The following is a 27266-nucleotide window of genomic DNA, read 5'->3' on the forward strand; positions in this document are numbered from 1 at the left end:
ACACACAAGCAGGTGAGACCAGAATAAACGCAACGCCGCGTACATTTGCATTTTCCCATAAAGAATAATCTCTACAGCTGTTTTATATCATTGTCTTTTGTTTATATTGATTTTATATTGATTTTCTATGGGAGGAAAATGTCTATTTAACACATTACGTTCTGGGCTCGTCTGCTTGGCTATACAGAGTTGGTCCTTTTAATAGTCACCTAATGCCTTTCTTATGGCGCGTTCATATCTGCTGGTATATCGTTTGACAACAGTAAGGTTTATATTGAATTTGGTCTTTATCATCTTAGTCCGTTTTGCCACATTAAGTGTTTGCTGGGCAAGTATAAAAGTGAAAGTTTGCACATTGTGTTCATGGCCATATGCTTGCCTTGTAGTACATTAAATTAATAAACTGTATTACAAATTTGATTGTTTAACGGCACTTATTGTATCTTAATACATTAAGCCATATCAAGTGTTAATGGTTTTCTACAGGAGGGAAAAGCTTAACGAGAGACTTTGCGCATTGCGTTCATATTATGCTGTTCTGTGGCCACGGATTTGTGGGTCTTGTTTTTATCTTGTACAGATGATTTGCAGGACCCTGTACGTTATGCTATTAAATTAGTTTTAATCGTTTAACAACCACAGCGTCTTGTCTCTATTGGCAACACGCACCATTTGTGTGGATTGCAAGTGAAGTCGCAGGTAGCTGAGAGTGCAGGTGGCGATTGCGAGTGACATTGTAATTTAGTTTCATTTTTCTTGTCTTCACCACCTGGCTGCTGTTGTAAAATGTTGAGAGATTCAATAAAAAAAAAATAAAATAAGTAACTAAAATAAAGTAAAAATAAAACCCACTGCAAGTGAAGTCACACCCGGAAGTGCAGTTGTCTGAGTGCAGGTGCATGTCTGCAGCCAGACCCTTCTCAAAATTCCTAAACGGAATGAGATATCTTCACCAAACTTAGAACACTTATGTAGGGGCTCAATCTGAGGTCACAGGAAAAAATTCACAGAGCTTGGCCAGTTGGTGGTGCTATAAGAGGGGAAAAAACATGAAAATAGCTATAACTGCGCAACCATTGGTGTGCGCGGTCTTGGTCCGAAGTGCCACAAGTGTCTACAAGAACATCTGCATATCTCACCTGTTAGTCAAGGTTAACAGAGGTCGATCAGAACAAAAAAAACACTGCGGTACAATTCTCTGGACTCTCTAGGCCAATAATTATCAAAAAAAAATGTTGAAATTTACCCTTTGGGAAGCTATGACGGGGTCGTTTAGAAAAGGGGCCTGTCCAAATGTACCCAAAATCCTATAAAGTCTCAAGGAAAACTTCACGAAACCTGGTGAGGACATGTGACAATTCATTCTAAACAAACATGCAGTTTTAAGCAGATCAAACTGTAGCTGGCGCTATAACAGTCATAAACATTAAAAATCATATTTCTATGGTCAATTACCTGGATTTGCCAGAAATGCCTTGTTAAATAATATAAAATGTCTTTTTCCTTATATGTATAAATGTCTTGAATCCCAGTAATCTGGGACATCAGTGGTTCAACCGTAATTTTATGAAGCTAGAATAATTTTTATGTGCAAAGAAAACAAAAATAATGACTTTAGTCAAAAATTACTTCTCTTCCATGTCAGTCTTTGACACGTATTAATGCACTGTGGTACTCTCATGAACACGCATCAAAGACTGACACGGAAGAGAAGAAATGGTTGAATAAAGTAATTATTTTTGTTTTCTTTGCACAAAAGCTTCATAAAATTATGGTTGCACCACTGATGTCACATGAACGATGTCTTTACTACTATTCTGAGCCTTGAACGTGTCAGTCACATTGCTGTCTTTACAGGGTCAGAAAGCTCTCGGATTTTATTGAAAATATCTTAATTTGTGTTCCGAAGATGAACAAAGGTCTTAGAAGTTTGGAACGGCATGAGTAATTACTGGCAGAATTTTCATTTCTGGGTGAACTTTTCTTTTTAAGCAGAGTAATTAAAAACGTATTATAAAATATACTAATGTAATTTAAACAACATTTTTTTTTTTTTTTTGTCCTGGGATGAAATGTGACAGTGATATGAGATTCTTAATATTTTCTGATTTAGACTGGGAACAGTACAGATATCACTGTAGAGACCAAGGTGATAAAAAGAAAAAAAATACACACAGAGAGAGAGGTTTATCCCCATTTACACATCACAAAGGTGTAAACTGAAGATATCACCGACGACTACACCAAAGTGGTAGAGGCGCACAAACGAAAAGAGACTGAGGCAGGTTGCGGGAAAATGAGAAAATAAACCCATTCTGAGGTGAAGAGTCAGAGTAAATAAAATTTCAGTTCAATAAGAGAGAAACAACAGTTTAGCACAGAAAGTGAAGAGGTCTGGGGAAAAAAGATGGAGTGTAAAGTGAGGAGAAGAGGAGGGGAGGTGTTAATGAGGTTGCAGAACTACTAATAAGAAATGAATTTGAATTAAAAAGTGACTAATGAAAGTGTGTGTGCTTCCTATGACTGCGTATGTGGCGTATGTACAGTGTGTGTGTGAAACGTTAATGGAATGTTTTTAAACCCATTCGTAGGACGTACAGAAGATAACATAAAACCAAAAATACTCTACACCCATTTTACAAGACATAAATATAAAACAAAAAAGCCCATTTTCAAAAAGCACTTTTGTTGCCCATACACAGCACTTAATAAAACATGACGGCCATCCATGGAAAACCCCTCTAGGACACTGACAAAATGTGTATGTGTGCTTCCATATGTCAGCTTGTATAAAACTATTCCCAGACAAAACACGAAACATTAATCTCTTAAAGTGTCAAAAGAGTCCAAGAAAGATCCATTTATCTGCAGACGTCTTCTTTCCAGATCCAAAGGTTATTAACGTCAAGAGAAAAGAAGAAAAACCACCTGCCCTCAGACCAAAACATATTGTGTTACAGCTAACAATGCTGAATCCTCAACTGTTATGATGCTATAGAAAGACTAATACTCAGCTCTAACAATCCATTAGCCTTAGCTGGTGTTTGAATGAGGATGTGAGTTATTAAAGATGCTATGATGATATGTAATGTCCTACATTCCACAGGATAGACAGGTGCTCCTTGCATCCCTAAATCCTCGAGCAGCATCAAGAGACCGGCAAACTAAAACCCTGCCCAAACACTCCCGTTCCCGCAGGGCAGTGGTACATTCTAACAGAGTTGGCCTTCGATGTTGTCATAGCAACAAGTCCCATAATTCTGCCTATAGAAAGTCATTACAATCACTCTGAACAGTAAAAGAAATCACATCCAACACTCTTTCTCTCTCTCCTTCGCTAATACCTGTTCTGTAGTGTTTCATCTCTTTAGCAGCTCACATTTAAAGATGGAAAGAACACAAGTAGTATGAAACATTAGCTGCCCTTTCAAACAATTAAGACTGTGAGAATATGTCAGTGTTATCTGGGTTAATGACACATCACTATTTTTTTGGCCTAATTTATTCAAAATAAATAAATAGACGTCATACATACAACGACTCGAACACATCTGCTCTATGATAAACAAGTTTTTAATTAAAATTCATATCGGGGAGCATAAAGCCAAAAATGTCAAGATGATACAACTGTCCTGATATCTTAATGAACAAAAAATGCCTCAATAAAATAATAAAAATCATTAAAGGAAATCTTTATTACACAGCTTGGCCTAATCTATTGTTATTATTATTATTTCCTTATATTTATATATATATCAGAGGTCATGTTAACCGAAAATTGTCCGCATTGATGGAATTTTTTTTTATCAGTGACGGAAAAATCTGAAGGGCATCCGTCACTTTGATGGATTACACTGAGGGTGATCCATTTAAAATTGTAGATGTAATTCTCATCCTGTCCAGTTGGTGGTGAACGCGCTCCAGTGTGGCAGTAGAACAGGGGATCCAGAACAAAAACGAAACTGTCACGAATGTTTTCCTATGCGATTGAGAACAGGCCGGTACGCAGAAGCTACAACAATCTATCATGCCACATTGAAGAGTGCCAAAATGGTATTTATTGCTTGAATTTCCTAATGAGACGGACAGAATTTGAAATCTGAAACTGTGTTTTGTATCAAAAGTAACAAAAAGCCTAGCCTATTGATATTTATCGGAAGGAAGGCGCATTTTGTACTGTTCATTCATCAGCTGAAAACAGCATAGACAAAAAGATCGATTGGGATTTAAAAATCGATATTGGTTCATAAAAATGAGAATCTATTAAAATCGAGAAACTGTTGTTTTGTTTAGCCAGCCCTAGCATATTTTGTTGTTTTTAAACACTGCGCTGTCGTCCTGTAGATTCATGATTAAAAATGAAAATGTGAACAAAAATAAAAGCAATAAATGTGTTATTATAGTTACAATATGCAAATTAAAATGATGGGTAATAGTAGATTATATTGATTAGTTTTACGACTTTTTTAGAATTTTTAGACTTTAACAATGTCTAGCGTAACCTCTGATATATATATATATATATATATATATCGTTTTTTATTTGATTTTTGCCATGTATTGTGTGTGTGTGTGTGTGTGTATATATATATATATATATATATATATACACACACATTTTTTTTCTGTGTGTGTGTCTGAAAAATATCAAACCATATAACGTAATTAGTTCACGTTGTAAAAATGACATCTCAAAAAAACTTTATATTGATTTTACTGAATGATATTTACAATTTAATAATGTATTTGTTAAAAAATGCATTTTTAAACATAATATCTTTGTACTTTTTACGTCATTGTTACACCACATTACATTTTAGTCATTAAATTTAAATTATTCCTAAAAATGTTGAAAATGTTTTTCCAAAACCATATAAAACCAACAGAAATACAGATAGTACATATCTAATAATTTGTCACATGTGTTTCACAAGTGGTGAGACACAAAATGTAAAAAAGTTTACATTATTTAGTAAACTGTCTTCCACTTTAATTACAAAATACATAACAAACATGATTAACTAAACCATTTTGAAGAAAAAAGGACATTTTGTTATAGCAAGGGTGCCGCCATCTTGCAATACCACAGCATGTGATGTCACAAGGTTAGTTTACTCTGTTGGCCAGTGAAGTAATATAAGCATTTCAACATAAAACTGTCTCCATTAAGAGGTTTCGATCATGGTGTCCCAAACATTGTTTTCATAATGCAAGGTGCAATTATATAAACAAACAACACTTCATACAATACTGTTCATGTCGCATCTTATTTCGTCAGACCTTTCAGACATATTAGCATTACACTGGCTCCTTCACCAGTAGTGGTATGTAAAATATTTTATGTTCACATGATAAGCCTACCTGCTGTTCACCAGAAATCTAATCACGTACCTGAACGATCAGCTAGTGCTGCTTCCTAAGAAAGTTTATCATTCTTACGTTTTTTAAAGGGGACATATCATGAAAATCTGACTTTTTCTGTGTTTAAGTGCTATGATTGGGTCCGCGGTGCATCTACCAACCCAGAAAATGTGAAAAAGAACAACCCAGTAAATTTTTTTTTGGTGAGCCTTTGTCTGCAAGCATGTAAAAAGCGAGCCACTCAGATTTCACTCCCCTGTGACATAGAAAGGGCATCTTATTATAATATTACCTTCCCTTAATCTGCACGTTTCCACCCACGGCAGCGTCATTCTGTTTTCGGATGAAAGAGAACTTAGTTTAGTACTCACATGCCATGTGACAGCCGCTTTCTGTGTGTGTGCGCTTCAGATGTGTGCGCTCAGACAAACCCTTAATCAGAAGTTAAAACTTATATGGTTAATACGAATAAACCACACAATTGTGTTTTAGCAAAGTATCCGAGGTACGAGCTGTAAAGGCACAGTCATGCTCTAGAAAAGGGGGTGGGGAGCAGCAGCTCATTTGCATTTAAAGAGACATGCATGAAAACTGTGTGTTTGTGCTTATAGGCATTTTTAAAATTATATAATAAATGATCTGTGAAGTATTTTGAGCTGAAAGCTCACAGACACATTCTGGGGACGCCTGGGACTTATATTACATCTTGTAAAAATGGGCATAATAGGTCTCCTTTAAGTCCTGTCATTCCAACATTAAAGTGTTTTAAGCCATTTAAGTGCAAGACAAGCAAAAGAGATTTCAATGCATTACACGAGTACCAAATTGATCAATTCTCTTTTTTTCTTCTTGACCAAATCCACACAAAATTACACCAGAATGGCTGTTCTGACAAGTATCCACGTAAACATGCTCAGTGTTTATCGGTCCCCTCACGTATCGGCTCAAATACGTAAGCAATTGCACTTATTACAGGCTCAACAGTCCTTTCAAGTTCGTCTTTCTCCATTTCAACACAAGTGTGTTTTCAAAAAGTAAAGAAATGCTTATATTATTTCACTGCAAACCGACCCTGTGATATCACACGCTGTGGTATTGCAAGATGGCGGTGTCCTTACTCCAAAAGCTATAACAAAACATCCCTTTCTTGTTTAAAATGGTTACAAAATGGTGTCTGTTATATGTGAGTTTTAGTTTTTAAAGGAGAAGTCCACTTCCAGAACAAAGATTTACAGATAATGTACTCACCCCCTTGTCATCCAAGATGTAGAAGGGTCTTATCTAGCAAAACGGTTATTTTCATAAAAATAATACAATTTATATACTTCTTAATGTCAAATGCTCGTTTTGTCTAACTGTGCCTGAACCTGAAGGGTGTGACGAAAAACTAATCCTATATCACTGTTTTACCATTTTTGTTGCGGGTGTTTGATCTTCTTTGCATGTTCACTTTGCAAAGACTGTGTCGATACTTCTGCAGCAATGTAGGATGATTTTGAAATGATTTTTGAAGTTGAGGGAGAAAATACTATTGGAGTTTTTCGACATACCTTAAGTGTCTTGAGTCAGAATAACAGAGTTCAGGCAGAGCAAGACAAGAGGAGCATTTGAGATTCTAAAGTATTTAAATTGTATTTTTTTTATGAAAAATCGCGTCACTAGATAAGACCCTTCTTCCTCGGCTGGGATCGTTTACAACTGCATTTGGGATCGTCTGAACCCGCATTTAAATTGCATTTTGGAAGTTCAAACTCGGGGCACCATATCAGTCCATTATATGGAGAAAAAATCTGAAATGTTTTCCTCAAAAAAACATAATTTCTTTACGACTGAAGAAAAAAGACATTAACATCTTGGATGACAAGGGTGGTGAGTACATTATCTGTAAATTTCCATTCTGGAAGTGGACTTCTCCTTTAAGTGGAAATCAGTTTACTAAATAAGATAAACTTGACTGACTGATTCCCTTTCCACTTTAAACTAGAGTTTTAAAGGATGTTTCTGTTCTTTTTTGTGTGCATGTGTGTGTGTAATCGAGAGGGAAAGATGAAGATCTCCCCCCCAAAAAAACTCCCAAAACGAAAATAAACAGAAAAAGATCCGTCACGTCACGTTAACCATGTTTTCCCTCTGTAGTCTTTCTCTGAGGATATTTAAAGACACTGAAACTGACAGTATGTGAACAGGAAGAACAAATACTCCAAACACAACAACAGAGAGAGGAGAGAAAGTGACCTCTGCTAACAGATATTTACCATCCGCAAACTCAACATCAAAATAAACACATCGAAACCGTCGCGATACAGCACCTGTCAAGCTTTCCTCAAGCACAGAGACATGCAGTAAAGGCTCTGAGAGAGAGATTATGGCAAGAAATACCTGGGGTTTACATTAAGCTAATGCCATTGTACTGTGAGCTAATCAGGCAGAACAATGGCAGCCCGCAACAGCCTCAAAGCTGAACAAATGTGCCGGCCCAGAATACACAAAAGGATTCATCCTAAAAACACTCGATGTTTGCGAGCTGGTGTGTCCTGGTGTTTGCCAACAGACATGGCTGGTGAGACTGTGGTAGGTGTGCAGGTTTGGGTTACTAGAAGTAAGATAACGAGTAGGAAAACATATCTTTAGACTGCCCCTTGCTGCCGTGGGTGTGAAAACGCTGTGCTGTGTGTGTGTTTATACCATAATTCCTGTGAGCAGACACACTCCCTTGCCACAGTAGGTGTGAGGCACCATGTCTCCGTATCCAATGGAGAGGAAGGTGATAGAGATGAGCCACATTGCACCCAAAAAATTGCTGGTCACATCCTGAGCATCGTGGTACCTGAGAGAGAGAGAGAACAAGAAGCTGAGGTTCAGTTGCGAAAGATTTGATTATTGGAGGAAACTTTGAACAGGTTCTGCCTGTGGAAGGTATGGAGAAGCAATAACTGGATGTGAAATAGGCACAAATATCACATCAAAGTTTTCGCATCAAATATTTCATACATTTCCATTCCTTAATCTGATCTGCAAAGCACTTTGAAGGAAAGTCTAAATGTTTGCCTACAGGCTCTTTCAAGAAACTTCTTAAACGTTTTGTTATGCCTTTGATTCAGCATAAAACACAAAAAGTAAAATAATAAAATTAAGTAAAAATAATTAAATTAAATTAAATTAATAAGAAATTATAAAATAAATAAGAAATGATATAAAATAAACCAAATACATTTTCGAGAAACTTCTTAAATGTTTGATATACCTTTGATTCAGCATAAAACACAAAAATAAAATAAAATAATTACATAACATAAAATATAAAAAAAAATAAATTAAATTAAATTAAACTATAAATATATATAAAATAAAATACAATTTTTAACTTTAGGGTTTCTTTAGGGTTTCTGTTTGTTTGCCCACAGGATTTTCAATGTTTGTTATACCTCTGATTCAGCATAAAGCACAAAAATAAAATTAAAATAAAATTAAAATATTTATTCTATTCTATTTCATTTAATTTTATTATTTTATTTTTTGTATTTTATGCTGAATTAAATGTATAACAATAATTATTCTGACTTAAAGGTATAAATAAAATAAAATAAAATAAAATAAATATAATTTGATCTTTAGGGTTTCTATTTCTTTGCCCACAGGCTTTTTTGAGAAAGTTCTTAAATGTTTGTTATACCTTTGATTCAGCATAAAACACGAAAATAAAATAATAAAATAAAATGTATTTAAAAATTATATGAAATAAAATTAATAATAAATTAGAAAATAAACGATAAATTATATAAAATAAATTAAATACAATTTCGAGAAACTGCTTAAATGTTTGCTACACATTTGATTAAGCATAAAACACAATATATATATATTAAATTATAAAATAAAATAAATAAAGTATAAAATAGGAAAAAATTCTAAAATAAAAATAAAATAAATAAGTTCTAAAATTATAAAATAAGTTATAAATTATACAAAATAAATTAAATACATTTTCGGGAAACTTCTAAAACAATTATAATAATAATAAATAAATACAGTTATAAAATTAATAAAATAAAATAAATAAAATGTTTTCCTTCCTTCCTTTGAGTCAGCATAAAACACAAAAATGAAATAAAATAATAAATAAATAAATAAAAAAGAAAAAAAAAAAAAAAAAAACTAAATAAAATAAAATGTTAGTTATTCCTTTGATTCAGCATAAAACACAAAAATAAAATTAAATAAATGAAAATAAAATAAAATAAATTCCCCCATCCAGCTCGTATATATTTTCAGCCAAGGTAACATCATTTAAAAAGTAATGTAATTTCACACTACTTCGATTAAAAATTACAACAATTTTACAATTAAGACAAATATTTTTTATTTGGAAAGAAATCATTTTGAGAGCGCGAGAGCAGGCATACATTAAAGACTCCCTGAAGAACAATACAACACTAGCAACACCAAGGTCATAGGTTTGAGTCCCAGCAAACACACGTATCGATAAATAAATGTGCCATTTAACTAACGTGACCTAATGAATTGTGCAGACCAAGAATGTGTATTAAGAAAGTAAATAGTGCCAATTTCAAGTTGACTCCATCAGAAGACAACCAGAGATTTCTATTTTATTTGTACAGTAGCATCAGTACACAGTTTCTCTCAAGGCATTATATCAACCTCCCAAGAACGTAGTTAAAATAAGTTCATCCAGTTAGGAGGAGGTCTATAGTCCACTGTGTGCTGGACTGAGTAAGAGCAGCACACAGCCTGCAGGGAGACTCCTCCTCTGGAAAGGGCCTTTAACATGATGACTTTGAGTGCAGTGCATAAAAATAGAGCAGATCCCTGTAGGCTCATCTCACAACAACGCCGCCCTGATCAGACGTGGCAATTCAAATGCGCAAACCGTCACTCATATCACGCTGCTCGCCTGCCGCCGTCAAAATAATCATCAAACCTCAGGTGCCCAAACCGGGGAACCCTCAGTATTTTAAATCGTCTACCTCGAGACTAACGCGCATCCAGAGTTTGTCACCATGACAACACGCCTGGTAGAGTCGGAAACACCCACTCGCTGGCCTGAGGGCTTCGTTTATCCCGCGACCCTTTTAAGGTGCAACATGGGAATTCTGTTGATGCACGTCGCGATCGGCTGCTGCCTGGAGAGTCCGGAAAAGGAGGATCGCTGTATAGATAGACAGGTCTTCTGGAAACAAGGGTGTGAATGAAAGTGCTCCGTTTCTGTCTCTTTCTGTCCTTCGATCCCTCTTTCTCTCTGGTCTCTTTTTTCTCCCCACAGAACAGTGAGTGTTTGCACACCTCAAGTGGTGTGTTATCATCCAGGCAGTGCCACTTATTGCTGAGGATTCAGGTGAGTCCTCATTAAGCATAAGAAACTTGACAGTGTCTAGACAGAAAGGTGCAGTTGGAAACACAATGATTCATTTGTTCATTCTTCCTCACGCTCGTTCTCTCTCTCACCTCTCACACACTCTTACGGTCCAGGCAGCGATGATCCACAGGGAGATACTGAAAACCAGCAGCACCGTGCCTGGGCATATGGTCATCAGGGTCTTCATCACAAACCGTGTGTTAAAGTGCACCTGAAAAGAAAAAAAAAACACGAGTTGGTGATTTCTTTCAGCCTGGATGTCATGTTCTTTTTTTATTTATTACTGACCTGAATAAGACATTTCACATAAAAGACGTTTACATATAGTCCACATATAGTCTTCATACTGTGTTGTTACCTAAATAATCCACAGCTGTGTTTTTTTGTTTAGTGATAGTTGTTCATGAGTCCCTTGTTTGTCCTGAACAGTTGAACTGTCTGCTGTTCTTCAGAAAAATCCTTCAGGTCCCACAAATTCTTTGGTTTTTCAGCATTTTTGTGTATTTGAACCCTTTTCCAACAATGACTGTATGATTTTGAGATGCATATTTTCACACTGAGGACAACTGGGGACTCATATGCAACTATTACAGAAGGTTCAAACACTCACTGATGCTCCAGAAGGAAAAACGATGCATTAAATGAGAAGTCCACTTACAAAACAACAATTTACAAATAATTTTCTCACCCCCTTGTCATCCAAGATGTTAATGTCTTTTTGTCTTCAGTCATAAAGAAATTATGGTTTTTGAGGAAAGCATTTCAGGATTTTTCTTTTGTGCTCAATTGTGCCCCCGATTTTGAACTTCCAAAATGTAGTTTAAATGCAACTTCAAAGAGCTCTAAACGATCCCATCCAAGGAAGAAGAGTCATATCTACCGAAGCGGTCATTTTTTTTCGAAAAATAAAAATGTGTATACTTTTTAAGCACAAAAGCTCGCGTAGCACAGGCTCTCGGATGCTCGTCCACGGGTCGTTCTTGAACGATTTGTTCATTTTGAACGAATCTTTAATGTGACTCGTGAAGAACGAGTCGTCTCGGGGAGTGATTCGTTCAGTCGTGTATGCGCAACATCCTATTAGATTCTGTACTGGAATTAGTTCACCTGCTTCGAGTCTTCGTTTTTTTCAAGTCATTCGTTCATCTTATGGGGCTGTCATGTGATGCTGATTTTGCTAAAATGAACGAAATGACTCAAAAAAAGATTTGTTCATTTTGCTGAACGAGACTCTGAGTCGGTAAAATGATCCGAACTTCCCATCACTACTACGAATCACGTCTAAGTTCATTGTCTGTGTACCCTAAAAAAGGTAGGGTATGGCGAAAAACTCCATCTTATTTTCTCCTACAACTTCAGAATCGTCCGACACGTTGTACCTTTTTGTTTGTAAACAGCGTTTGACTTACTTGCTCTTTCTTAGTCTTTGCATGTTCGCTTTATAAACACTGGGTCTGTAGTTCCGCCTATATTCCACGTGACCTTTTGACCTGATTCAATAGTACGTCATGAACGCACATGCCAGAACCTGTGCTACACGAGCTTTTGTTCTTAAAAAGTATACAATTTTTTATTTTTCTAAAAAAAATGACAGATCGTTTTGCTAGATAAGACCCTTCTTCCTCGGCTGGGATCGTTTAGAGCCCTTTGAAGCTGCATTTAAACTACATTTTGGAAGTTCAAAATCAGGGGCACAATTGAAGTCCATTATATGAAGAAAAATCCTGAAATATTTTCCTCAAAAATCTCATGTTTCCCAGAAGACCAAAAATGTTAAATTTACCCTAATCTTTAAAAGTTTTCACCCCACGGCATATAATGAATCGTTCTTCCCTCTGCAGCATCAGTGAGTGTTTGAACCTTTTGTAATAGTTGCATATGCACCTTTTGTATCCCTCAGTTGCCCTCAATGTGAAAAGATGGATCTCAAAATCATACAGTCATTGCTGGAAATACACAAAAATGCTGAAAAACCAAAGAATTTGTGGGAACTGAAGATTTTTCAGAAGAACAGCAGGCAGTCAGATAGATAACAGTTGTTCCCTCACAAACTCCCAGGGGTTTGCAAACAGCAGTTTGGGAGTCCCTTTTTTATAGTAAAGATTAATATTAAAGTTGTAATTTTCTTATATGAATTTGTCAGACATGATGTTGTTGAATGCAAACCAAGCACAAATATACCCACAGTACACTTATAAAGCCTGAAAGCTGTTTTACATACAAAGAAAAGTAAAACTATATTCTCATCAGGTAGTACTGCATAAATGCAAATTGACCTAAATATTTTTGTCATTGACTGGTTGATAGTTTTAAAGGATTTGTTTGGTCCCAGAATGAAAATTTACTCACCCATGCCGTCCTGTTCATGTCTTTCTTTTTTCAGACGTAAAGAAATTATATGTTTTAACCACAAATGTTTGTCTTGTATTAGCTTTGAAGAGCTAGTGCTAGATGAGCATTTAAGGTTTTTTTTTTTTTTTTAGAAAATGACAGATCATTTTGCTAGATAAGACCCTTATTTCTTGGCTGGTATCATGTAGAGCCCTTTGAAGCTGCACTGAAACTGCAGTTTGGACCTTCAACCCATTGATCCCCACTGAAGTCCACTATATGGAGAAAAATCCTGCAATGTTTTCCTCAAAACCTTCATTTCTTTTCAGTTGAAGAAAGAAAGCCATAAATGCCTTGTATGAAATGGGGATGAGTAAATTATCAGGAAATTGTGAACTAATCCTTTAAAGCCAATTTGGTTTCTACACGTTACAAAATAAATGAAAAGGTATATTTTAAAAGTATTAAACCATTTTAATGACATATAATCTCCAAAAAGGCAGTAAAAGCTGCTGTGATGGTGAGATGGGGTCTTATTCATATTAAGACCATCAAAAGACCACACTTGGCCTTATATTTGTGATAGCAGTTGAACATGGAAATCAAAACAGCGGTCAGAGATCAAAAGTTGTGTGAAAAAAAATGACTGAACTACTAAAATTAATGTGAAATACTACGTGTGCCCTGACTGAAATCTACAAGCAGCCCAAATTTCAGCTTCACACCTTTTTTTTTTATTTTTCAGCTTGTTTTTAATCACACACAGCTCTTTTCTTGGGTGTTTGATGAACAAGAAGTGTTGCCATTGTTTGTTAGTATGCTATTTCATCTATACTTGACAGAAAACAATAATATTCATTATCGTCGTCATTACAATTGATTTGTGTTACTTAAAAGTCGCACAAAGGGCAGCTCTCCAGAGGGAAGGCGGAGATCTCTGAGCTAAGATTGACCACACGATCATTAATGATAAAACAGCACATGAGAGGAAAGAGAATTTGCATTTACATCTCTTTGAAACAAGAGCTTCCCTCAAAGGACAAAGTGATTACCCTCTCCAATCAGCCATTCAAATTAAAGTACAGCAGGACTCTTTTCACCTGTTTCGGGTTATTTTAATGGCACAGAAGGACAAATCTCAAACTTTGAACTATCAAACACTTGACAGCCACAGCAGTCAATTTTCAGTCTCTCTTAAGCACAAAGCTGAAGAGATACACACAATATTCGGAGACATCAATCAGCCATCTAAAGGAGAGCGAGATAAACCTGCTTGAAAAACGCACAGCCATCTATCATAAAATCCATTACAGCAGAAAATTCATCAGTCACATCAACTGACACCGAGCTGTGATGCTGCATCCTAACAATGCAAAAACAATTAGATGAAGCTCCCTGTCCAAAGCTGACCTTCAACCGAAGCTGCGTCTGAACGCTAGTTCAATCTGACCCAGCAAATGCCAAGATACACCAAATAGCAAATGGATTTTGTTGGATCTACTAACTTAATTTTAGTAGCATGACAGTGGTTCAGCTGCTTTCATTTTGCAATAACTAGCCACTTTTTCCAATAAGTAGCAGCGTAGTGACAAAACGACATCACATTTTATATCACATTGTGTTGTAGAGACAGCATTACAGCTGAGCCAACTACATGATAATCAAAAGCTCTCTCCTAAACGTCCTCAGCATTCGTCTATTTAGTTTTAGTGACTCATGCGAATGAAGCAGTTCCAAAAGAAACAGAGTCAAGTCTCTCTTGTGCAGAAGGGCATCTGCAACCATTGTCTTATTTATAATGAAATCTTTAGTTAAACGCTGCTGTTTGTCACTAGTCTTGAATCAAGATTCACTTAGAACCACTCATTGTTTTTGAGCAAGAGAATAAAAAATTCTGCCACCTTAAGTAGCTTCAGTATAGTCAGCTAATTCACATTACTAAACAGCGCTGTGAGATCCAGTGTGAAGCACTTGAATTCAGCGACGAACGCAAATGACTCTGTTTTAAACTACTTTAAAGCCAGATGAAACAGCGCTGACAAACAGGAGAAACACTGTGTGCTACGATACAGTCTGATGGCTTTTCAATCTACAAATTGCCATAATTTAATCTGGATTTACTGTAGAAACAATAACTGCCCCATGGTATTGTGTCAGAAATGTGGGATATTCATATAAAATTTTATTATATTATAAATGTAGACATGTATTAAATGTATTAAATAAGTAATGGAATATAATTAAATTTTTTAAGTGTTTGCGCATATATATATTAAATGCATTTAGATAACTGTTTTTCATAAAAATACCTAGAAACCATACAGTTACATTTTTACTAGAGACCGACTGATACTGGATTTTACCGATACCAATAACTAGGTTGGACCACACTGGCTGATACGGATTAATTTCCTGAACGGAAAATAAATAGTGCTCTACTATTTAAAAAAAAATAGCATACTGAACCATACTTTGTAAATGAATAAAAATATTGATATTAATTATATATTGATCATTACAGTTAGTTCATAGTTTTCATTAATGTTAACAAAAGCAACTAAAATGTTTAAAATATATCAGTAAATGCTGAAATTAACACACTCTAACAAGGAACAATATTTTTATTCTACAGCTTTTATCAATCTTAATGTTACAAATGGACTCATATTGTAAAGTGTTACCATTACATCAACAATCAAGTTGAAGATGGCATCTTTAAATATCTACACAAAGGCCACTGTATTGAAATTGCATGCATATGCATATTGTGTTCTTTAACAATTTAACTGCTTCTATTCTAAAACATTTGTGGTTATCTAATCAAAATATAAAAATATGTTAGTCACACAATGGGCAAAAGTGCAGCGCTGCGTCTAGAAGAACTCGCAGCTATCAGCTATCACACACACTGGACGTGTCGCGTTCACTTCAAGCGGCAGTCTACAAGACTTTGATCACCAAACGGGCAAAAGTATACTGCTGTCCTTTCTCCACTAATGCAGCATTTCGCCAATCAACTATCGGTGCCGATTAATCGGCAAAACCGATACATCGGTCAACTTCTAATTTTTACCATGTTTTTGAGGTTTTAACTGTGGTTATCATGATCTAAATGTACGCTACTATGCAAGAACAATGGTTAATTTTAATTAAACTCAAACAGCCAAAACAATTAAATTTCACCATATAAAAATGGGGTTGTTCAAATTTTAAAAAATGTTGCTCTTTGTGGTAATTATGATACATTTACATTTGCATCCCAACCCAAGCTACTACTACTACTGTCAACTCAAGCTACTGTCAAACGTGCATTTCTAAGAGACAAAAAAAAAAAAAAATTATGTTATTAATATTGCAGCCTGCATTACAAACTGTGTTGAAGATACGCGTCATCAAATCAGGCAACACAAACCTGCTTCATAATTTGAAGTGGTATCATTCATCAGAACATGCAGAAACTAAGAAATTAATTTATTTTGTTAAGGCAAACGACTGGAAAAGTGTTTGTCATAAAGAGTAGTTTAGAATCAGAATTATCAGTCTAGTTTTTACAACTTTCACCCATGAGCCATTAAATATGACAGTGTTTTAGTGGCACGTTTAAAAAATAAAATAAAAAAATCTAAGATTCCGAGATTAAAGTCAAAATTCTGAGAATGAAGTTGAAATATTTTGAGAATAAAGTCGAAATATTTAGATTAAGTCAAAATATTTAGAGAATAAAGTCGAAACGTTTAGAGAAATTAATTAATAGAAATTAGAGTTATAATATTTTGAGAGTATAGACTACATTGCGCATACAAAGGCCTGGACTGAGAGCAGCGGGAGAACACATTAAAGAGCGTGAAAAACATTATTGTAAAAGGCATATTGTTTGTATTTTGCTATAAAACAGTCTGAACTTGAAAGCTGAGACTTTGGAATGTCTCCCAGTGCTCTCAATATGGGCCATTTGCATGCGCAATAGGCTAGAATATACTCTCAAAATATTATAACTTTAATCTTGTAATTGCTACAAATTAATTCTCAAAAAAATATGATTTTATTCTTAAAAAATTTTGACTTTATTCTCGTAATTTCAACTTTATTTTTGAAATATTTCGACTTTGATTCTCTTAATATTTCGACTTTATTCCTGCAATGTTGACTTTATTCTCTTAATATTTTGACTTTATTCTCATAATATTTTGACTTTGTTCTCAAAATTTCGACTTTATTCTCAAAATATTACTACTTTAATCACATAATCTTAGATTTTTTTATTTTTAATGTGGCACTAAAACATTGTCATACTTAAACTTGAAAGTAAAAAATAAAGATTTGAAATTTATATATGATATAATATATTTATAAATGATTTATATATGATATTAATTTATATGATATAAAAAATTTATAGTGATCATTTTGTTGGCCATATTGCCCAGCCTTAGATACTATTGTAGCTTTTATTTATATTTTGAATTATTGTCTGCCCTTAACTTTTAGTTGAAGTTTGTTTTTTCACAGTGGCAGAATATAGTGTTTATATAATGTTTATTTTATGTTTTTAATATGCATTTTAATATAATTTTTTTACTACATGAAAAAAATAAGTTAAACTAAACGAAAAAAGTCATGGCAACCTAAAAAAAAATATTTTTATTTCAGTTCACGTTTATTTTACTTTATTATTTATTTATTTTATTTTATTTTATTTTTATTTTTTTTAATGGTTTTAATTTCAGTTGCAGTTAACTAATAACAATTTAGTTCAGGAGCTCTAAAAAAAAAAATTTGTGTAAACATGAACTAACAAAACATAACTACTTAAGCTAAAATCTCCAGAGCTTGACATAATTATGCTTTTATTATGCTTTCTAAATGTTATTATACTTTTTAAATATTCAGTGTATAATCAGCCACATGTTTGTTTCTCTTTATGGGTCCCCAGCAAAATGATCATCATCATTTTTGGGGGTCGAAGGATTTAAAAAGTTTCAAACCCCTGGTTTCTCTGACAGTTTGACTGTAGTTTGACTTGTTTTATCATTTAGTAGCTTGAAGCAGTTTTAAAGCAGCTTCGCTAACCCCATAAGGTTGTATCAGTGTGTGAACCCTGTTGCTGTTTGTTGGCTCCGTGTGAACCAGCCTATAAATGTGCAATCTTTAAACCATCAGTAAAGCTGACAGGTTCATCTTTCTCAAGAGACCAAACAAACCACATAAACACACACAAAACCTCTTCCTCCAGAACTGAAAAACCACCGGTCTCTGTGCTCATGATTGTCCTCATAAAACCGAACTTTACAGCCCTCAGCCACACTGTGTACTGCGTTTTTCTCAACTGAACGGATTCAGCTCCATCAGCGCTGACATGCAGTCACAATCGGACGGGACAAAGGCATATTCTCCTGAGAGGATGTGTTTATTGAATCTCAGCGCAAGTGGGCCATTGAAGCCAGATGGAAAGGGAAAAGCTTGCAAGCTGATGAGGAATGGTCAACATTCTCTACAATACCTTAAGGAAGCTAGCCGTTACGGAACCCTCCAGAAAAATGCATTTTGCCAAAATACACTATCAACCAGCAGGGACCAATGCGGGCATCCTAACTAGCCGAAAGAAAAGAAAACAAATAATAATTTTACACCCTAAATGCTCAGTTTTGAGTTGTTGGTTTGACCTCTGACCTTGTTGAGTGCCCCTATGCTGCGGGAGGAGGCGTCGGTGAAGAGCTTGCTATGTAGCAGCATGACTCGGGCGATGAGGTAGAGTCTAAGAAACATGGGTACAGACAGCACCATGTCTAGATCTGCCTCCGCCTGCGAGGGAGCGTAGGAGAAGGCCAGCCGCGCCCGCCACATGAACTTGAAGTCCCCCGGCACCGGGTGAACCGCCGAAACGATCAGCTCCAGAGCGATAAGCAGCACTCGCTCCATGGTCATGGCGATCCGCCAGTCGTCCGCACCGTTGTCAATGACGAAGAGCTGAAGGGGAAAAGTCAGAATGGGAATGTTAAACAATGCAAATTGAGTGGAGTTTCCCAGCAAAGTTTCAATTTACATAATGGATATCAAATTTGCATTCGGTCTTTTAAAAACGCTCAAGGGAACACGGCAGTCGCTAGCTGCAACATTGACATAACACAAAGAAATAAAACCCAGTCACCATAAAAGCTTTATTAACTGTTCTTTTAATCTAACACCGCGTCCAAATGAAATGAAATGGTGTAATGCGATTAGAAACTATGTACGTTTATGTTTTGTTGCGCGTTTTGTTGCAAGAGTGAAAAAACTTGCAGATAATAAAAAATCAAAATCAAAATCAAATCCTGTGAGTGAAAAAAAATGCTGATAATAAATAAAATAAAATAAAATAAAATTCATTAGTCAAATTAAAATCCAAAATCAAATGCTGCTAAAATTCAAAAACCTAAAACATAAGCATGATCTTGTGTTTGTTGATGAATTTCTAATACAGTTATTTATTTTACACAAGAGTAAAAAAACATGCACATAAAATAAAATAAAATAAAATAAAACAAAATAATTTCATTAGTTGAATGAAAATCCCAAATCAAATCCTGCTAAAATCCAAAAACATAGAGAATAAGCATGATCTTGTGTTCATTCATGAATTTCTAATACACATATTCATTTTACACGAGAGTGAAAAAACAATGCAGTTAAAAAAAATAAATAAAAATAAAATAAAATAAAATTCCAGGAACCCATGTCTAAAAAATGCAAGTTCTCTACTGGATTTTTTTTTAGAATAGACAGATCCCACAAAATCAATGAAATGAAACGAAATGAATAAAAATATAAAATATAAGAAAAAAAAAAGATCTTATGTTCGTTTAGGAATTTCTAATATATTTATTCATTTTACACAAGAGTGATAAAACCTGCAGATAATAAAATAAAATATAAAATAAATGATTAGATAGATAGATAGATAGATAGATAGATAGATAGATACTTAAATTATGATAAAAATTATTTATTATTTAATTATTGATACTAAAACAATTTACAACTTGGCTCAATATCTAAATAGCAACAGAAGATTTTGTCAGTCCTTTGCTTTCTGTTTGTAGCTCCGCCCACAGTCAAATCTCATTGGTCAAAAATCCTGCTCCACATATTGTATACAGTGCTGATTATCCTATAATCCTAAAACCTGAAAAAAAAAAAAAATTTGCATCTCCACCATTTATAATGTTTTTATTTTTTCATGTGAGCTATGCCTGTGTGCAATTTATGCTAAACAAAACAGAAAAATCCCCATAAACAATCATTTCAAATCACAAATGCATTCATAAATCAAAAAGCGCTGTTCGAAAAACCCATTAGAGATTCCAGAGGGAACCCAAGGCCTAAAAAAATGCAAAATCTCCTCCGAATTTAAGTACCAAACAGCTCCATTAAATATAAAGCACATTCTGATCGGCTAAAATTGCGTCGCACGGTATTTCCGCTTTCAGCGTGAACAAATTGCTTGTCACGTTGAGCGCCTCTTAGGACCGCGAGACCCTCGCGGCAAACGCAAGAGGGAAGAAAGCAAAAGTCCAGTTGCGTAACAACTCCAGACCGACCATTCATCATCCACTTAATCAAAAACTTCAATTACGAATTAATAATTCAGATTACCTCATTACAGCAACTAATAAATAGAGCCGGGCTTCGACTAACCGAATGAGTGCGTTCTCAGACGCAGCGCAGGAGGCAAGATGAGAGGGAAACAGATTGATGAGCCCCACAATGAGAACACGCTCAGATAGTCATTTTATCCTGCCAGGAACGCCAAACAGATAGAGCAATAAGCAAACAGAATTCCGCTGGCATAATGTGCGCTGACAGTTATATGACTCTCTCTCTTTCTCTCGCTCGCTCTCCCAATGCAACTTCATGTCAGGCGGTATATCAGCAGAGCCTAACGTCGGAACGGGAAGCTAATTGTGCTGGCTGGCGGCGTTAGATGTGTTTAATGTTAATTGTAAGTGTTAGATTGGCGAGGTTTGTTTAATTGATAAGCAGAAGGCAAGCAGGGTTTTCCCCACTGAGACACACACACACACACTCGCACACCCACAGGAGGGCTGCGAACCATTATACGGGAATCCTGAGAACTCATGAATGAAGTCTTATAGCTCTTCGCTCGCCTATATTCGTCGTGTCACAGCGCAACGGGTCTTCCTGGCATCCGGTGAAATGGCTTTGTTTGTCTAATTGCTCGTGCATGTGTGCGCGTTTGACTTGCCGTGTGTGCGAAGGGCACGGTGCATGTCGTACGGCTGTAAAATGCGCATGTTTTTTTTTTTTTTTTCTGGAAAAGCCAGCCTCGTCATGGTGACTGTTGCCTAGGCGACAACATCAAAGACCAGCCAAGCTTAATTAGGGTCCCCTGGTGAGAGAGGGAGAGAATGACTGTGTGTTTGTGCGCGCATGTGTGTGTATGAGAGAGAAAGAGCGTGAGGGAAGCGAGAGGGAGCGAGATAGAAAGGAGGTGGAAGGCAGGGAAAGAAGCCGAGAAAGGGAATGAATGTGCGGGAAAACGCGTGTGTGGGTGGAGAATGAAAGAGAATGTGTGAGTGTGTGAATCTGTGAGAGGCTTGTATGGATGGGTGTATGACTTATGAATAATGGGTGCCCGATATGGGTTGTAATGGCTGATGCCATTGACATCTACAGTGGACTGGGGCTGATTCAGTGTTGATTGAATGAGACAGTACTGATGAAATTAAGTAAATGCAATATTAAAAATTATCTGAAGACAGTTAAGATCGATTGTTAGGGATTATTAAATGGTAAATGTTTAAACATGTTATCAGTATCAAATTAATCAAATCAACACCACATTTCTGCGTCGGCACCAATGGCCTCATGGTTGGCGCGTTGAGATATGGCGCCGTTGCGCTGCGGGCGTCCCGAGTTCGAATCCCAACTTGGGGACCCGATCCCACCCACTTCGCTTCCTGTCCACCTACACTGTCCTATCCAAATAAAGAAAAACCAAAATTCATATTTTCAGTATTTGAAAAATTAGTAGTGTTTATTTAACATTAAATTGATTACAATAAAAACATTATTTAATGACTACATCAAATAATCATAACATATTTCACATAATATTTAAACAAATATCATTAAAAATACTTGAAAAAGATATTTAATAAATGTTTTTTTACATATTTCAATAAGCATTAAATTGTTCACTTATTTTACTGAATATTCACTAATGATTACTAAATTAAACAATTAAATTAAACTTTTTTTAGTATAGTTCTGCAAAATTCACTATAAGTATTTGAAAATATTGAACTTTCAACATTAAATTGATGCAACATTTCATTCACAAAATGTTTACTTAAAATTGTCTAAAAACATCTGAAAAATATGTTTATTATTCAATTGTTTGTTAAAGCTTGAAATCTTAAACTTTTAATAATAAATGATTTAACGTTACATAAAATTCATTATACTACTTGAAAAAGATTTTACATATTTTAATAAACATTAAATTGTTCAAATCTATACATATTTCACTGAATATTTGGAAAGGTTAAATGTTTAAACATTTTATGAATATTAAATTAAACAAATCAACACTTTTTCAGTACAGTTCTGCAAAACTCACTATAAAGTATTTGAAAATATTATTAGTTTATTGTATAAACTTTCAATGAACATTAAACTGATGCAACACTTAATGCACAAAATGTTTACTTAAAATTATCTAAAAACATCTGAAAAATGTTTATTATTCAAATGTTTATTAAAGCTTAAAATGATTTTAAAATGTTTAAAAATAAATGATTTAGTATTAAATCGATTACATTAAATAAAACATTTCACATATTTAAACAAAATTCATTAAAATACTTGAAAAAGATCATATTTAATTATTTAATAAATGGTATTATTAGTGATTATTAAAGGTTAAATGTTCAAACATTTTATGAATATTTCTGCAAAATTCACTAAAGTATTTGAAAACATTATTAGAGTGTTTAATCTATAAACATTTAATAAACAATTCATTCATTTATTTTTCATTCATTTATTTTTTCCTTAGAGAGGAAATTTATCGTCACAGATTAATTGATGCAACACTTAATTCAAACAATATTTATTTAAAATGATCTAAAACATCTGAAAAATATGATGTTCGTTATTTTAATATTTATTAAAGCTTAAAATTTGAATCTGTTAATAATAAATTATTTAACATTAAAATGCTTGCATTAAATAAAACACATATTTCACATAATATTTAAAGAAAATGTATTTAAAATACTTGGAAAAGATCATATTTAATAAATGCTTTTTTTTTCTTTTTTTACATATTTTAATAAACATTAAATTGTTCTAGTCAACACTTATTTCACTGAATATTTAATTAATGAATATTTGAATTAATTCACACAATATTTACTTACAAACAGTAAAAATATTTACTTACAAACATTTACTTACCACAAAACATCTGAAAAATATTGTTTATTCGTATATTTATTAAAGCTTAAAATCATAAACTTTTAATAATAAATTATTTAACATTGAATTTAACATTAAATTGATTACATTAAATAAAACACGTATTTCACATAATATTTAAACAAAATTCATTTAAAAAATTTTAAATTCTTTACATATTTTAATAAACATTAAATTGTTCAAATCAACACTCATTTCACTGAATATTTACTCAAAATTATTTTAAAACAGATAATGTTTATTGAAAGTTAAAATATTTAAACATTTAATAACTATACATAGTTAAGAAATAAAGAAACCAATCTTTAGTTATGTTACTCAACATAATTTGTCAAATATAAGCTCAAAATGTTCAAATATTAGTTCACAACAACCAAACACTGGCTCAGAACAGCCAAACATCATCCTTTATATCTACCTATCATTACTTACGGCTGCTGGAAATCATCACAATCTTTATCAGCATAAAAATGGTTCTTATTTCTGTAAGCTGAGCATTTATGAGTAATCGTGGGAATGTTCCATGTAACTCTTAGGACCAAAAAAGACATTAGAAGCGTTAAAATCTCACTTTTCTCCATCATCATCTCCTTCTTTCCTCCTCCGCACGTTACTCCCAATTCATCTCTCCCCTACCTCGCCCCCCAACCCATCCTGTCGTTCTTTTTCGGGCCAAATCGCCACCAGGATATGCTGAATAATTAAATTCCATTAGTGAAGGTAATCTGTCAACATGAGTGACTGAACTGAGCTGCCTCCCTAAACCCATCAGAGGGAGAGAGAAACCCAGAACCTCCCAACAAATGAGGGCCAGAGCCAATTAGGAAAAATTAGGAAAGGAAGGAAGGATGAATAGGAGAGCAGACAGCAAAATGAAGGACGAGAAAAAGAGAAGAACGCAGAGGTTAAGAAAAAGGGGACAGTCCAAGAGGGAGACAGTGCTTGAAAGACGGGAGAGAGAGAGAGGGAAAGAGTGAAGCAGAGCGAGAATAATAGTGTCTGTTTTGTTGTTTTGCCCTGTCAGAGATGAACACCTTTGTTATGATAATGGAATTATAAGTCACACGCATACACACCGCACACAAACAAACGCTTACATACATACTAATTCAGATCACCTCACTTCCTCATAATCACTAGTCCAGGCAAACATTGTGCCTTTATTTTCTGTTTTATCATTGTTGCTTGTCAGATGGTATTATATGACTCCAGAGAGATCTTAAGTAAAAGTCAAGGCAGACATCAACTGTCTTTATGTCAGAATATGTGATGTACAGTTCTGCAGACTTTTGTCACAACTGACAGCTTTGACGGGGCAGTTTGAGTTCATTCTGACTAGGGCTGTGTATTGCCAAGAATCAGGCGATATGATACGTATCACGATACAGGTGTTGCGATACGATATGTTGCAATACGATATGCTGCGATACTGTAAAAAAGGCGATATATTGGGAAATTTACCATTGTTACTGAATCACTTTTTGTGCAGTACGAGTAAAGAGGGAAAATAAAGTGCTTGCAAGATTCTTTAGTTATTAAATGCATAAAATATAAGCTTTTATAAACAGACCGTATATATTTTAAGACCCAGCTTTACAATTTAAGTTTAAAATTGTAACCATGTCAAATCATTTTGATCTGAACTTAAGAATTACATCTGCTTAATATCAATAAAAAATAAAGTGCTTACAGGATTTCTAAAGAAAATAAAATTGTAAAACAATAAAATAAAAACACATATTGGATATTCTAAGAAAAAGTTCTGAGAATGTCACAAGTTTTGGATTTTGCAAGTTTTTTTGTTTATAATTATGCTCCGCGTGGAATCGCAGAGACCGCGATGCCAGCACCGCCTTAACTGCACAAAACAGCCCTACCACGAGAGAAAGCGGCAGGCAGCCGCACGGCTAACCCAAGGCCCCTTCACGGGAGGGGCAAGCAGCGAAACCGCGGCGCGGGCGCTGCCTCGGCTGCATGGGGCGCTTCTGCTGCACAGACGGGTGGCGGCCGTGCGAAGGTTCTGCTGCTTGCCACGTCCTGGAACGAATGTTACCTCAAAAGCCAAAATGACGCCACACTTTACACCGAGGCTTAAAACGAAGCAACTGTCATTAATCTTGAATGATTTTTTTTTAAAATATCGATATTCCGTTTTTGAGAATCGATACAAAACAAAATATCGCAATGCACACCTGTATCGATATTTTCTTACACCCCTCACTTACATACAAAGAACTGCATAAAAACTCTGATAAACCCTTAATGTTGGCTATATTTTGCCTGGGAATGAGTGAACTCAAGTTTCTGATTGTATGATACACTATCATAAGCAGGGGATAATGTACATATAACCAGTTGTTATCGCAGAATAAAGCCTGACACACTTATCAGCAGCTTGATGCAAAGCAGAGAGACGTTCTATAAGACTGAAGGGCTTTATTTTGCAATAACAACCAGCTGGATGTACATTATGCTGCTTGTTACACCACTACTTGCCACAAAACGTAATAATTAGACATGAAATATTGATTTGAATTTAAGTATTTGAACGCAAAGCTTCCGTGAACAACACAGTTGCTAGCAAGTTTGAAGTTCAAACTAGATGGCATTTCACCACATGAATAATTGTGGTGATAAAAGACGTTGATTTAAGATGAAACGGTTTTAAAATTCTACCATTTGTTACTATCTTACTATCCGTGACAATCTTCACAAAAAGGCAGCAGCTGCGTTTGTATGAAAGAAGAGAGTGGGTTCGCGATACTAGGGTGACATAATTAAATATCTGTACACAGAATATTGATTTGAGTTTTAATATTAGCATTAGCCAACCGAACGCAAAGCTTCCACAAAGAAAAAAATGTTCTTAGCAAGCGAATAGTGCCGACTGCAGTTACCTGGATGAGCCTGTGTTATTAGTTTTTACCGGTTGTTATCTTTAGACTTTAAGTATACCGGTTTAGCATACTAAAAGCACAGTTGTAGAGTATTTTTATTAAGTACACAGACATGTCAATTTATTTGCTGTATCCTTAGCATGAAAACACCAGTCTAGAGCATTTAGAACCTCAGACTGGGCAGAAGATTCACCTTCCAACAGGACAATGACCCTAAGCACACAGTTAGTGTGGCTTATAAACAACTCTGTGAATGTCCTTGAGAGGCCCAGCCAGATCCTTGGCTTAAACTCACTCAAACATTTCTGGAGAAACCTGAAAATATCTGCCAGCCCACGTTCAACCTAACAGCTTGAGAGGTGAAGAGGTGAGGAGAAGAATGACAGATTATTGCCAAATGCTAATATGTAAAGCTTGTCGCATCATACCCAAAAAGACTTGAGGTTGTAAAGGTGCTTCGGCTAAGTACTAAGTTGCAATGTACTTATTTCAGTTTTTTAATACATTTATGAAGTTCTGACAATTCTGTTTTTACTTTGTCATTATGGTGTATGGAGTGTAGATTGTTGTGGAAAAAAGTCATTTAAAGCAGTGCAACATAAAACGTGGGGGTATGAATACTTTCGCAAGGCACTGTAAATATTAATATTGTACAGTACATGATCTGGGTAAAAACCAGGTGTAAAACCCCCCACAGATAAGAAAATGTCACCAGGCGTCTTAGCAGCAGTCACACTGCAGGACTGTGATCCAAAATGTCTGACCGTGTCAGACTCAGAAGTTCGTCAGATGCTGAAATTCTTTGTAAAAGGCAATTAATCGGC

At 35.0% G+C, this 27266-nt stretch overlaps 1 protein-coding gene across 2 annotated transcripts in view; it reads right to left on the minus strand.

Moving 5' to 3' along the window:
• Nucleotides 1-27266, minus strand: part of kcnn3 (potassium intermediate/small conductance calcium-activated channel, subfamily N, member 3) — an 85723-nt gene that overhangs the window by 18961 nt on the left and 39496 nt on the right. For both annotated transcript variants that reach the window (XM_051132087.1, XM_051132088.1), the window contains exons 4-6: nucleotides 18737-19033; nucleotides 10825-10946; nucleotides 8047-8188 (exon numbers count right to left, since the gene is read on the minus strand). In XM_051132087.1, the coding sequence (XP_050988044.1) occupies nucleotides 8047-8188; nucleotides 10825-10946; nucleotides 18737-19033 (561 nt within the window). The remainder of the gene's footprint in view (nucleotides 1-8046; nucleotides 8189-10824; nucleotides 10947-18736; nucleotides 19034-27266) is intronic.

Source organism: Labeo rohita, chromosome 16 (assembly GCF_022985175.1).
Source record: "Labeo rohita strain BAU-BD-2019 chromosome 16, IGBB_LRoh.1.0, whole genome shotgun sequence".
Taxonomy (NCBI): Eukaryota; Metazoa; Chordata; class Actinopteri; order Cypriniformes; family Cyprinidae; genus Labeo; species Labeo rohita.